A 15,415-nucleotide genomic window follows, 5' to 3' on the forward strand; every position below is an offset into this window, starting at 1 on the left:
TAGTGCCAAAATTATACAAACATGCCAAGGGGGTACACACTTGGAATATAGCCAATAATCCGTTGTTATAATCATGAAACACTTATTACAAGCATTACAAAAGACATGACTAAGATTGACATAAGAAAAAGAAGAGTGCAACCCGAAATCATCACATATATCAACAAGCCAAGGTTGTTCACATTTGAAATACATCCACAGGTCCTTTGTGTGTGACATGAAAAGCTTAGCATGAATGGCACAAATGAGGCAGTTTTGGCAAATATCAAGAGATAAGGAAACTACAATGGTTTTAATGGATTTACTATACCCAAAAGGTAAGACTACCTTTGGTTTAGGAACCATAAGATACATTTGTTTCATTACCTCTACAAAGGACCTCATCAAATATGGTGACTCTATTGATCTCAAGGTCCACCTCACCCACATATCACTATAATTCAAACAAGGAAACCAACCACTAAACTTCCTACCTCTACACAATACAAATTCAAAATTAGCATGGTTAGCATCATAGGTAAAGAGGTAGTATAGGAAGGAATCAAGTTTGAAGACATCATACCAAGGGGGTATACTTTTAAAATACAACCAACAATTCCTTATTTTGTCCATGAAACAATTAGTATGTGCATCACAAAGGATAGGGCTAAGGTAAACATCAAGGGACAATAAGATCAAGCCAAAACAATCCCTTCCCCACCCTACTAGTATACCAGGATCAAATGGGTGAAGTGGCCAAGGTAATAAACCAAGGCTAATCATTTTATTTACTAGGGTATCACACTTACCCAAAGCATTATCAAAGAAGAAAGTATGTACTTCTACACTAGATGTACCCGGAATCACATCACAATTTTTTAAACTCAAGGGAGTGTAGAATGTACCCAAGTTACCTTGGTTTGTACTAGGGCAGCCCACTAGTGTCCGAATACTCTTTTCCCTTGGTAATAGAACCTTATTCAACTTATAAGTGCTAGCACTAGATGGACACAAATCATTCTTACGAAAAGAATTGATTTTGTCATCTAAAGGATCAACTAGTGCTTGCATACTCACAACAAGAGTTTTGTCCTTATGCAACATAAAAACATCAAGAGTATCACAAAAGGAAGATTCACACACTTCTTTACTAAGAAAATCCAAAACTACACCACTTTGGCCACTACTAGCCACATCACAACATTTTAAGTTCAAGAAAGTGTAGAAGATAGCTTTGTTACCTTGTAGATCATGGGAAGTGTGTTCTTCTCACTTGATTTTGTGTTAGGGTAGCCTTCATGCTCCACATTACAAGGGAATAGTATAAGTTTTCTCTTTGGACTCACTCTTTCATCACTTGCCCAAAATTAGGACTTTCGGCCAAGGGCTTGAAGGGAATTTCCTTGGGCTTTTCCATGGGGATTCTAGGGTCTTGAACCTGCACATGAGAAGAGAAAATACTAGGCAATATTCTAGTACTTGGGTTAGTGAATATCAAGGGTCCTTTGTGGACAAGATCCACGATCAAGTGTTCTTTTTCCCTTTCAATTTCACTACCCATGGTTTCCCTTTCCCTTAACCTCTTTTCTTCACACTCTTCTTATACCCCACCATCCATTTTCTCTCCATCTTGAGGCTTGACCTCATTCTCCTTGGATTCTAACTTATGGAGAGGAGGCATTGGATTTGGTTGATGATGGGTTTGGATTTGGTGGTTTGAATTTTGTGGAGGTTTTGGTGGACATAGTCTATCAACCCCCGCTTTAATTCTAATTATGTCACGCCTCATGAATCCTATATCACCTTTTACAATGTCAAACCCACCCTTCAAGTCTCTCCTCAAAGCATCATTATTATCCTCCATTTTTCTGGCAAAGGCCTCAAAGTGAGCCTTCAAGGCTCCATTATACAATTTCCCAAGGATTGGGATGAAGAATCCTCGGCTTCCATGGTCAATTGTACCTAAAAAAAAAGCAAAAAACATCAAGCAACACAACCTACAAAACGAGCAAACAAGTTAGTTCAAAATCCTCACTTCACTCACACTCAACCTCATCTCACACTTGGGTTCACAAGTGTTGGAGAATCGGCAATACTTGGCAAGTTACTTGAGAGGTAAGAAGCTTTGGATCGGAATTGATATTTGATTGAAATGACTCAAATAAAGTGATGCACGCACTTGAACCAACAAAATACTACAACTTAAAAATGAGAAAAACACACAAAAAAAATCGAAGACACGAAATAAACGAACTCTAGACTAATTACCAACCTAGTAGGTACTTACTAGTTTGCTAATTAGTGATAGAATTAGCTTAAAAGAAACTAGAATCAAAGATTAGAAACTAGGAAACATAATTTTAGAGTCGAATTTTGGTTGAGCATAAGTGATGATGTGGCACTACGTGGTTGGTTGTCACTTTACAAATTTTCAATTTTTTTCAAAACCTAATTTCAGCCCAAACATTATCCCTTGGAAGTCATAGTTTCGGATTTGCGGGGGTGAAAGAATGCAATTTAGGGTTTTATTAAGTCTCAAATGAAAATGGAATGAAATGGTCCCCCCCCCCCCCTCCCTAGTAATAGCACCTATACTTTGTTTGTCCCCTTGTCCCCTCCTCCTCTTGGAAGAATGGAATATTCTTTGAATATGCTTTTAGAAAAGCAACTTTTTCACTCTCTTTCTTCCCTCTTTAGGATCAAACAACACCTTTGAATATTCTTCTTCACTAAGATATGAAGATCACGGATGAACAATATGAATATTCAAGTGTTGACCAAGTTTGATCACCTAGCAAATGAACTCCAAATCTGAACTTTTTTGAAGATCTAGGTTCCCTTAGGCCAAAACAAACCCAACCCACGAAAAATCAGCCACAAAACTCGTGTAAATAGAAATGTCAATTTCGGATTTTAGCTCAAAAGCTTCAAAAACACCATCTTCATGGAGGTTCTTAGCTCAAACTCAACCAAACTTCATTCTAAAAGTAAATCTAGACTCCCTATGTGCTAGAGAGAAAGGATCTAGCACTAGAAACCTTCAAAACATAATAACAACTTGTAGATCTAACTTGGAAAATTTTAATCTACAACAAACACACAAGACAATACTTTTTTTTTTGTATTTTCTGATTTTTTGACTTTTTTTTGTTGAGATTTTCTAAATAAGAACACTAAAACCAAGATTTAGGGATGTTGGAACAACCCTAACCAAGGCTTTGATACCAAATGATAGCCTAAAGAAAGGTTAAACACGAAATTGGTACTAAAGATAACAAAAACCAGCAAGCAAACAAAAGAAAAACAACACACTAGAAGGGAGATAAAGAAGAAGATTGCATAAAATGTGAAGATAGTAGAAAAACCTTTACTTCAATCAATGAATAACACTAGAAGGTGTACCGAACCTTCAAACACACATCACCAATGTAAACTCAAACCTTCCTCTTAAATAACCGAAAGGACTCATATTCCTCAAGCACACCTTTCTTGCCAAATTACCCAAGACAAGTGAAAACTAATTTCAAATGTATCAAGGGTCAAGTTTCAGTTTTCCCTCTCTTAAGGAGAAGATGATACGGGACAAAACAAGGGAACATGAAATCACACCCCAAAACAGTCCATAAATCACAACAAATCGCGGACTAAATGGGAACCTCTCTAGGATTCAACAAACACAACAAGAATACAAGATATGTAGGTTTATTTGACACCAAAAAAAGCAACAACAACAAGAGATAATCAACAATATGGTGGGAAGAAACAATACTATGATAACAAGAACCAACAGTTACAAAATTACAAGAACAACAAGAACTAATGGTTCACTAGACAATACAAACTAAAACATAAAATGTAAAGATAGGAAGTGAGACATACACTACAATAAGATCCAAGAACCCATAGACACATTCCATCTAAGGACCCCTAGAACTTAAAATAGCAACACCATACTCTTACGAAGATACGAGAGGGATTCCATCGCTCAAGCACCAACGTTTCCAAGAAATACACCTTCACAAGTGTTTCTACACTTGCCATGCCCTAGTTTTCAGCCTAGAGAGCCTTCTCTCGAGTGTTCTTACATCAATATTCTGCAACCAAATGAAATAAACCCTAACATGTTCTATTTATTGACTTATTACAATAATAGGCAAAATGACAAAAGTGCCCCTTAGTATTAGATGAATAAAATGGCTCCCATGGAGTGCAATAGAGGAATAGCTTTTGAGCCCTTTTCACACTCAACTCGTACACTCCGTAGGTTGCACTCAACACACTAAAAAATGTCCATCTTCATGATTGTACCCGTATCATCCTCTCCATATTGAGAGGAATTTGACCTCAAATTCGTGGCACAAACCAAATAAAAATGGTTCCAAAACAGCCCACAAAATAAGAAGAAATCAAGAACATAACAACTTCATTTTGAACCTCGGTTTTCTCTCCATCTTGAGATTTACCTTCAATCTCATTCGACTCAATTGAGTTTCATTCCCGGCAAAGATAGCATTAGCAACGTTATTATTCATTGTCGCTAAGAAGTTACCTATAAAAACCAATCAAATTAGTTGTACAAGAAAGGTCCTTACACTCTCTCTTTATTTCTTTGCCTCTCGGATTCCTCACACTTTAATCTCACAAGTGTTGTAAGCTTGTTTGTACTCCGTGAGGTGTTGAGAAGTGAACCAAACGTTTACAACGACTCCAAAGAATAAGAAAAGAAACACATAAGGACGTAAACACAAAGAACGATTTCTGAAACCAACTCACAATCTAGTAAATGGTCATTAGTTTGTAAGTTGGTATTGGAATCAACAAACGAAACTAGAAAACAACAAATTGAAACTTAAGAGATCAAAATTTGAGCTTAAAATTGTCGTGTGAACAGTAAATAATGATGTGGCAGCCACGTATTGGTTGGGGTTTTTAAACAAGTTATTTTTCAATTTGGAAGTCTTGTTCAATTTTCAATTTGGATGGTTGAGATTTGGTTAATGGAGGGAAACTACAAGTCTTGAAACTCTTTTCAATTTTCAAACAAAAGTCTTGACTTGGCTAATACTATTCCTGTAAAACAAGGTCCTTAAATCATGGAAGGTTGTTGTAAGTGGTTGTAAAGTCTTTGTTTTGTGTAGAAAAAGTCTTGAAAGACCTTAAAACTTGGAAGATTGTTAGAGAAAGCTTAAGGGTGGTTGAAAAAAGTCTTCAAGACTAACAACAATACCACTCTTTCTTCTTGGTGCTAAGATCAAACAACATCTTTTCTTCAACAAGTTATGAAGGAGGTGAAGAACACCAAGAACACCGAGAACACAACACTTGGAATTTTAAGGTTCATGTTGGGTTCTCCATCATCAACAACACGTTCAACCTCAAATCTCCAACAACAAACAACAACAACCCAACATCTAACTCTAAGTCCATAATACAACACACGGCCAAGCTTGAACAACAACAATATCACAAGGCCACAATAATGTTCACAACAACAAATTTCAACAAGTTTAAGCTCAAGTTTAAATCTAGACTCAAAAATATTAGTGAACAAGAAAACTAACACTAGAAACGACAAAACAAATAAGAATACTACTAGATCTAGACACACAAAATAAATCTCGGCTAAGACAACAAGAACACAATTTTTGGCCAAGAAACAAAAATGGACAGATTTCAACTTTTTTGGAATTTTTCTTCAGTTTTCATCTTTTTTTTTTATTTTCCAAGTAACAAACCCAAGATTAACTTCGTAGGAACGAAATAAAACTCGGCTTTGATACCAAATGATACGGGACAAAATAAGAAAACACGAAATCACACCCCAAAATAGTCCACAAATCATAACAAATCACGGACCAAATGGGAACCTCTCTCGGATTCGACAAACACAACAAAAATACAAGATATGTAGGTTTATTTGACACCAAAAATAGCAGCAACAATAAGAGATAATCAATAATATGGTAGAAAGAAACAACACTATGATAACAAGAACCAACGGTTACAAGATTACAAGAACAACAAGAACCAATGGTTCACTAGACAACACAAAATAAAACATGAAATGTAAATGTAGGAAGTGAGACATACACTACAATAAGATCCAAGAACCCATGACATATTCCATCTAAGGACCCCTAGAACTTACAATGGCAACACCACACTCTTATGAAGATACGAAAGGGATTCCACCGCTCATGCACCAACGTTTCTAAGAAATACACATTCAAAAGTGATTCCACACTTGCCATGCCCTAGTTTTCGGCCTAGAGAGTCTTCTCTCAAGTGTTCTTACATCAATATTCAGCAACCAAATAAAATAAACCCTAACATGTTCTATTTATAGACTTATTACAATAATAGGCAAAATAACAAAAGTGCCCCTTAGTGTTAAATAAACAAAATGACTCCCATGGAATGCAATAGAGGAACGGCTTTTGAGCCCTTTTCACACTCCAACTCGTACACTCCGTAGGTTGCATTCAACACACTAAAAAACGTCCATCTTCATGATTGTACCCGTATTACAGTTGCATTGCAGCAATTATGAAACTTGGTGCTGGCAAAACTGTCGTGTACAGAATTTTCTTCTCTTGTTCCAGAAATGCTTGGAAGATTGATGGACATGCTTGTCAAATTTGTCTCTCTTCGATAAGCTTATCATTCTGTGAAGCCTATTGGTCTACGTAGAGAATTTCTTGTCTATTTTGGTTCCAGAGCTACAGCATCTAGAGTACAAATTAATTCAGAAACTGAAGAAGTTATATTCTGGGTGAGTCTTGTCCAAAAGCAGCTTCAACGAGCTATAGATCGAGAGAGAATATGGTCTAGACTCACCACAAGCGAGAGTATCGAGGTTAAACCAATTTCTTTTGAATTTCTTGTTTGACACCTTACTCAAATTTCTTTCGAAGACACCGCTCATGAATATTGACCTGATAGTGGTACATTTATAAGCTAGAACAAACCAAAACAGTAAGTTTCTGTGCGCTGCTAGTTGCTTTTCATATATACATAGCATTCTATTGATTTAGAAGTCTAATATTACTCGCTATAACTTTTTCTTATAACTATAGTACTGTTAAAGAAGTATGTAAAGTGATTCTAATGACTGGTTGGGCAAATTTTTAGTATATCAATGTAATGCAATATGTCAGTGTGTGGAACACCTCATGCACAGTCATTTCACTTGGCGCTTTATAAAATTTCCTGAGAAAAGGTAACAAATCTATAAACATTATATATGAACCTTATCACGGTGAAGTGGCCCAAGTAGAGGACCAATCAATAAATTGTAGAGAAAAGTAATAAGGCCTATCCCTCATAAAAATATATTTTTTACATCACACTCAGGATTTTATGTTTATTGTTGATACATTATACATGTTTTGAAAAAGGATCTGGCCATATTTGATTTTTTTATTGCTTTTGGAAGAAGCACAAAGGCTTTTCTTTCTAAAAATGGATTTGATACTCTTGACAAGCCAATTGAAGAGTTAATAAGGTAAAGTATTTTTGTGTTTTTTTTGTTTTTGCTTATACTGATAATAAACTCCATTGTTCCAACCCTTTTTTTTTAATTCTAAACAGGTTCCAGCTTAGGCATGATACTTTTTGTTAACTCTAATAAAATGTCATATGTATCTTACCATTTATATGCACTATATTTTGTCACCCTTACCCGTACTTATTTCCTGGAGCTTGCGGGTAATTTTTGGAGATAGATCCTCACATCGATGATATGAGCAGACTGATTGAAGGGCAATCTCCATATGTAATTGATGCTTCTAACTATGGAAATGTATTCCGTTATATCAACCATAGGTACCGTTATAACTCTCTTGATTTAATTTAATCTCAATATGATTATAACTGCCTCAATTTGCATTATATTTAGACCATCAACTCCAATTTAAGTGTAAAAGTAAAGCAATATGGAATACTCATCTCAAAGTTCTTTTATAATGTGTAACAACACTTACAATGGTCAGTTCATTAACTGAAGATTGACAACCAACAAATCTGTTACTACAACCAAATTTGTAACCAATAGTCAATCACAATACCAAATATCTATTCTTTAATATTAAGGCTTGCTCTTGTATTGTGATTGTATTATATTGGTTGTCAATAAATTAGCTCCATTGATTTTTTTTAATTAAATTCAGCCCACATTACCAAATTTCTCATGGCCTTGACCATTTCAGGTGTTCGTTGAATGAGTGGGGTTCATCAACTGACCACTAGCCTTGCAATCATGTTCAATGTAGTAGCATGTACAATGGTTTCTCACTCCCCTTGAAGATCAGTTCTCCTCCATTGACTGCAGAAAAATTAATCCGTGGGTAGCTCAGAATAGCAGTTGGACTTGGCATATTTCAGACAAGAAAATTATTGGAGTTTGAACTTAAAGAGCCTTGGCAGCTGAATAAAACCAACAGGACATCTATATTAATAGTATTAGTTAATAGAGGATGTCAGTTTTCTTTTTTCCGTGAAGTATTTGTGTAAATAATGTATTATATATGGTGTTCATGGGTATTTATGAAAGCAGATTATGGTAATTTGATATATATAGAAATATACACATTTGATTAATGCCATTAGAAATTGTATAATTATATATATAGGGACAAAACTTTGTCATAGGTTTTTTAGGACCAGTAAACTGGTGGTTGAAAATCTTAGCACCAAATGTACTTTCAGGACCAGATTTTTGTTGGTCACAAAATCTCTTTAACTAGAGACCAGAAACATGGTCCCTAAAAGCATTTTAAGGACTAGTTTTACGCTGGTCACAAAAAATATTTTAGGGCCCAACTTGTTTAACCCGTCGTAAAAGACCTTTAGCGAAGGAGGCTATAGGGACGAGCGATGATCAGCTCTGTTGTCGCTAAAAGAGAATTATGACCAGGTAGTTAGTCTATTTGGGACGAGATATACCATCGCAAAAGGATTATTACGACCAGGTAGTTAGTTAATTAGAACAAGATATACCATCGCTAGACAATAATTACGACGGACTTTTTTGCCATCGCAAAAAGCTTTTAAGGACCAGCTTATTCGAGTCGTCGCTAATGATCTTTTGCGTAGGAGCCTACTAGGACGGGATGCGATTAGCTTTTTCCCATCCTAAAAGACTAATTGGGACAAGATTTGAACTTTTTGGGACCAGTTTTCCCTTCTTTATAAGCAGTTTTTCTTGTAGTGAATAACATAAATACTAACCCTTTTAGAAGTAATTACACTCTCTCCCACTTTTTTAATTACTTTACTCTTTCTCCATATTAATATACATAACATAGCCGACATATACATAGCATTCTGTGTATATCTTGGGATTTTTGTAATATGTTTAGGGAGTTGAGATTTTTTGTAATACTGGAAACATAAGTTGTGTATTTGTGTAATTTTTAGTATATATATATATATATATATATTCATATTTGGGCCTTTAAGTTGTAATATTTATCCATTAATTGCTAATAAATTGACCCAAAATTTAATATAAACTTAAAACCTCAACTTTTCACTCTTCATCTTATTTTTAGTTTCAAGAGTGTTTTCACACTCTCCTCAATTTTTCATAATTGTGATTTTTCATTAGCACATGAGTGAAAACATACTTGATCTAAATTTCAATCACAATATAATTGTAAAAAATAAAGATCACAAAAAAAAATTGAGAAAAAACGAAAAAACCGACTAAAACCTAAACCGAAAAAATCGATTTTATGTTGGTTTGATTTGATTTATAGTTTTAATAAACCGACATAATTGATTTGATTTTTTTTCAATAAAAAACCAAATCAACCCGACCTATGTACACCCCTACATGTAAGTATGGCTATGGAAATAAAAAATGTAATCATATTATTTGATATTTTGAATTTGAAATTAAAGTTGGAGTTGTGTTTGGTTATAGCATTTTTAAATTTATTTAGACTTTGAATATACTCTGTCGTAAAGTAATAGGAAAAATTGTGTGAAAAAAAATGAAAACATGGCAAGAGTTGTTTTTCAAAAAATCAATAATTATGAAAACATATTTTGAAATATCGTTTTGATTTTTCATGGTTAAATAAACATTTTAAAATAAAATTAAATATATTCTAAAATATTATGAATAATATTTATGGTCAAACACCTACTAAATAATTTTTTTTCAGCTTTTAGCCTTTCACAGAGTATAAAGCTAAGAAAAATCCTAAGAAAAATCGACTACGATATAGATGTATTTGGTTCTTAAGCACATCTCCCATTACCTAATTTCATTTTTCCGCCAACCCCCTCTTTTTAACATGATAAGTATTATTTTCTTGAAAGAAAATCAACAGCTATTGTAATGGCCCCAGTGACCCACATTTAAAGAGAAACTTGAATGAAGAATAGAGTTATCATTTGGTCGGGAGGCAAGCAAAAAGTTGCACAAAGAGAAGGCATCATTATATATGTTCCATCGCATAATGGCATTCACTTCTATTTCCTTAAAATTTACTAACCATTCCAACCAAAACAAGAGTATCTAAATCAATATAAAAAGAAAGAAATTCTAATAAAACCTTCAGAATGTTGTCTTTTTCATTCCTTCTCCTTTTTTTCCCTCGTTTCCTGCTCATACATCCGAAAAAAATACTGACCATAAATATATTCTATTATCCTCCCAAAAGCGGCAAGTATTTTTTTACTTGTGAATTTAATCGCAGTAAAATTTCAGACTCACGTGCCGTTACCGTTACCGTCACCTTCACAGTCAACCACACTGTTACAGTCGCCGTTTAACTCTGCATCATATTCTGATCATCATCATCACCGTTGTCAAATCCAATTTCGCCGTTAGCGTCATTTTCTCCGTCTTCATCAATCCGCCTCTCTACCCGTGTACACACTGCCTTGTGACGCATCTTCCAATCAAGCGCCTGGCAAGCGCGTGAGCAGTAGTTTACGGTACCACAAACAGAGCACCGTCGGAATTCGTGTCTCCTTGTTTCGGGTCTTCCACAACCCGCATGGGAACAAAGTCGGAGCCCCGTACCCGGAACAACACCTTTTGAAGAAAACCATTCCGTCAAAAAACGATTTGCTGGGTGGGCTTCCGGAGCAGGAACATTACACCCGAAATCACTCAGTAATGGGCACACTGTACCTGCTACGTGGCGGTGATGAGGCAGTGGGTTCCACGTCAGCCAGCCGCCGGAGGTTAAAGCTGAAGGCGTCATAGACAAAACGGTAGCAAGCTCACGTGCATTGGCTTGGACAAGGAATCGCCGGCCCTCGGCGATGTTTTGCTTCACGCCGTAGCCATCTTGAAGGCAGTGGCCAAGCTCTCTCAAAGCATCGATGTGGCCCAAGAAGGCGGCGCGTGCACAGAGGGCAACTCCGGCACGCAGGTCCTTGTCGATCTTTGAACCACCGCTGCCGTTGAACTGAATAACGGCGAGAGAGTAAAGTGACGGCGCGTGAGAGCTAATAGCCGCCTTCGCCATCAAGGACGCTCCGCTTCCTCGATTTTGTAAACAGTAGAATCGAATCTGTGACCAACAAATAAAAATTGCAACTATTAGACTCCCTATTTGTTGTAACATTTAATTAAATTAAAATGCTAAGAGATAGAACTAATACTAACCATGCCAAGGGTGTAACAAGCTTCAATATTGCCGGCGTCGGCGCAAAGTTTCAGAAACCCGTGAGCAGATTCCGACCAGTTGTGGGCATTCACGGCTAACATTTTCTGAGAAGCTTTTGATAATACAAGCGAATGGTAACCTAACCCATTTAGTCTTTTGCATCTGCACATCAAACCATAGCCCCATTAGTCCTTCTATCCACAACTTAAAGATAGCCCCTTTTTATGTTCAAAGATGAGATTTTTGTAAAATTATTCAAAGAATAAAAGAGGATTTTGGAACATACGTAATCAAAACGTTAACGAAATCAGTGGGAGAAGCAGCAGAGGAAGTGAGTTTGCAGAGAATAGAGAGGACGAGATCATCAGGAAGAGAATCAAATAGGTCAGGACGATGACCAGTGACCTCCGGCGAAAGTTTTGATCTTTTCCGATGACCGGTTCCGTTACCGGAAAAATCTTTTGCTCTCTTGACAAGTCTGTTTTCGATATACATGTTTACTTTAGGATAAGCAACGCCTCTCCTTTTTCTCATTCCTTTATACAGAAACAGAGAGAGAGAGATCACTTGATGTATGTAATGCAAAGAGAGAAGGGTAAATAAACAAACAACACCAGCGACGACAAAAGCCGAATGCGCTCTCTCTCTATATATATATATATTGCTCATTTCCAGGATTAGGGCTCACTTAAAATGACTTAAATACCCCTTAAATTTGTCTCTAATTTTCAAGACAATGAAAAGTTGGTCAAACGGCGCTGACCAGATCCGTCCTGCAGGACGCTTGCTTTTTTGGCTTTCCCTGTGTATGCTTACATTAATAAAGGTAAAAAGTTAATAGAAAAATCTATCTCTGCACATAAAAAAAGATATGAATAACAACTCACTCTTCTTACATAAAGAGAAATAAACTAATTAGTTAGATTTATAATTACAAAAGGAAATCGGCAACACAAGAATTACTTTGTGCTACCTTTTCCCTAACAAACTTATTATTCCTTGTTTAATCGTAATGACTAACAAACTGAAAGTTTCATCATCTAATACAATATATATACAACTGGAGTTGTTAACATGTAGTTTAAGTAGATTTGAGGAAGCAAAATGGGCAGTTGTTGTTCAGTTTGTTGGTTTTAATTTCTACGGGGTTTGTTTTAAAAGCAGTTAATTTGGTTGTGATTGACTTAAATATGCAACTAATTATGGTTAAATATGTTAGAAGGAGGAATTTTGAATGTGGAATTGTGTATTTGTGGTAGCACGTGAACCTTCGAACAAAGGCAAAATACAAAGTGAGAGACACGTGAGATGGGTGAGAGTGGGGCACATTCGTAACAAAATTCAAGTGGCGAATTTTGGGGAGTCGACGACCCATCCACTTTAAAGGTCAAAGTGGATGATTTCGGCAAATGTTAGCCATCTGCAGGTTTGATTTGTTTTTATATATTATTGATTTATTTTATTAATTTTTTATTTTTAAATATATAAAATTAATAATTAAATTATTAAAATATTTTTATTAATTTTTAATTCTTAATGATTCGATTTTCAATTTAACTAATAAAAAAATACTTATAAAATAAAAAAAATAGTAACTAATATAAAAAAATTGAATCTTAGTTACAACCAAAATTCTATATGATTTGTTTTAATTTACAAGAATCCTCACGTTTGAATTAAATATATATATAGGAGTCAAATAGTAATTTAATATATTCTTATTGAGTTATCCGTTTATTCAATAACCCAATAAGAAAAAATCAAATTGAATCAATAACCCAATAATTTTTTTTATAAAATCATTAACCCAATAACAATAAATCAATAATATTTTAATCCGTTCGGTTTATTGATCGGTTCGATTTTTGCACACCCCTAACTTTTGTCACTCCTATTTTGTTTTTACTTGCCTTCTTCTTATTTCCTCTATTTGAAAATAAATGAATTGTTGAACTATTTTTTAATGTCCAAAATAAATAAATTGTTCATTCTTCAAGAAATATGTTGAAAATTTCTTTCAATTTTACTCTTTCATTTAATGAGGTTCTTAAGTACTTCACATTTTTTAGAAGAGTAATTTAAGAATAATTAAAAGGGTAATGGTGGAAAGTAACCTACAATTTATGTCCTAAAAGATTTTTCACAAGGGGTGTGTCATACTCCAATAATTCAATTATTTTAAAATGGTTTTACTAAAACGGACCAAATTTATCACTTTACTTTAAAAAATTGGCTAAATATATCATTCATCATATTTTGGGGGCAATTTTACCTTTGCTTGTATATTTGGGCCAAATTTACTCCCCTATTTTTTTAAAAAAATAGCTAAATATACTGTTGCTCATATTTTGGGGCTAAACTTTATCCTAGATGTCATACTTTGGGGTCATATTTATCCTCATTGTTAAAAAATTTCACATGTACCATTTTAATTGAAAAGCTCAAATCAACAGTAGATTTCTTAATTTTTTAAAAAATAAATCACACCCTCTAATTCGCCCGATTCGATCTACAAAAAATACACATATAAATATATGATCAAATATTTTGAATGAAAAAAAAAATATTATTTTAACGTGCACCTCTGGTGGGTTGTTTACAAATGAACAAAAGGTAAAATGGAATTAGATAATAGAGAAGAGTGGAACTAAAGAACAATTCTATAACAAATTCTGCTCCTGTTTAACTATGTTCAAATTTCAAAATTTGATATGAAATTCTATATTCATCTAGATTCTAGAATCAACAAATAAATTTTTTGAGTAAATGACATGATGAAAATTTTTTGTAGATTTAAATTGCATATAAAGAATATGAATGAAGAAATGTCATGATTGACAAATAGGGTGGGAGGCCTCTTAACTCAATCATCTAGAGAAATATCTAGTGGGCCTAATCTATTGTATTTGACTATCAAGTGTTATTTTTCATGAGCTCTGCACTAGTGCAGATCCAAGAAACCGAGAGAGGGGTATATTTCTTTGTGTTTGCACTCATGCGGAACAATTTTTCATAAGTTATGCACTGATAAATATTTAGTGGCTTAATCTCATTGGAAAAATTTGACTAACAGAACTAAAGAGGTTATATTTATTTGTGTCTTTTTTGTGACTCGAGTCAGATCGGGAGTTGTTTTATTTTTAAAAAGGCAAAGTGACCTCCTGGACCCCTATACTATGTTGGTTTTGTAAGTTAGACAATTCTACTTACATGTTTGTCATCTGGACCCCTGAACCTACTAAAAAGTAACATTTTAAATCCTTTATTAGTGAGTGTAACACACTCTCTCCCACGTCAGCTGCCACATCAGCAGCCACGTCTGCCACGTCAGTCATGCCTGCCACATCATCTGTCACGTCATTTTGAAAATAAATAAATAAAAAATAAAAAAATAGAAAAAGTATTACATTAAATTCCAAGTTATTTTTAAAATGTTACATAAAAAATTAAATATTAAAATTAATTTAATTAAATAAGAAAAAATTATAAATTGTAGAAAAATTTGAATAATCATGCTTTTAAAATTTGAAAAATTTGAATAATCATTTTAAAATAAGAAAATAAAAAAATAAAAAAAAAGTATTACATTAAAATTAATTAAATATTAAAATTAATTTAATTAATTAATTTAAATTTTAAATTTAAATTAGTAAAAAATTAATTAAATAAAATTCTTAACTAATTAATTTATTTAAATTAATTAAATTTTAAATTAATTAATTTATCATATTTAAAATTCTTACTTAATTTAAATAAATTTTACTTAAATAATTAATTAATTTAAATATAATTTACATATTAAAATATTT

The 15,415-nt window shown here is 34.0% G+C and overlaps 1 protein-coding gene across 2 annotated transcripts; it reads right to left on the reverse strand.

Annotated features, from left to right (window-relative positions):
* Positions 1-10,403: 10,403 nt before the first annotated feature.
* On the reverse strand, positions 10,404-12,659 carry LOC107852593 (F-box protein At1g67340). Of its 2 annotated transcripts, XM_047403802.1 has the most exons (4): positions 11,893-12,659; positions 11,606-11,768; positions 11,126-11,510; positions 10,404-11,026 (listed from the first exon to the last, which is right to left on the reverse strand). In XM_047403802.1, the coding sequence occupies exons 1-4, from the start codon at positions 12,273-12,275 to the stop codon at positions 10,758-10,760; spliced, it is 1,200 nt and encodes a 399-aa protein (XP_047259758.1). In that variant the 5' UTR covers positions 12,276-12,659; the 3' UTR covers positions 10,404-10,757. The 2 variants fall into 2 exon arrangements, with proteins under 2 accessions (XP_047259758.1, XP_016553109.2); XM_016697623.2 differs by having other exon boundaries at positions 10,404-11,510.
* Between the last annotated feature and the right edge of the window lie 2,756 nt (positions 12,660-15,415).

The sequence above is a fragment of the Capsicum annuum genome, unplaced genomic scaffold, assembly GCF_002878395.1.
Source record: "Capsicum annuum cultivar UCD-10X-F1 unplaced genomic scaffold, UCD10Xv1.1 ctg4814, whole genome shotgun sequence".
In the NCBI taxonomy this organism is placed as follows: domain Eukaryota; kingdom Viridiplantae; phylum Streptophyta; class Magnoliopsida; order Solanales; family Solanaceae; genus Capsicum; species Capsicum annuum.

What these genes read in the sequence shown, in the direction of transcription:
- LOC107852593 (XM_016697623.2), bottom strand. Translation starts at nt 12,275, where the DNA reads ATGAGCAATATATATATATATAGAGAGAGAGCGCATTCGGCTTTTGTC. An exon ending in TTCGTTAACGTTTTGATTAC is followed by an intron (nt 11,769 to 11,892) that starts GTATGTTCCAAA and finishes TTTGATGTGCAG; the next exon opens with ATGCAAAAGACTAAATGGGT. An exon ending in CTTGTTACACCCTTGGCATG is followed by an intron (nt 11,511 to 11,605) that starts GTTAGTATTAGT and finishes TGTTGGTCACAG; the next exon opens with ATTCGATTCTACTGTTTACA.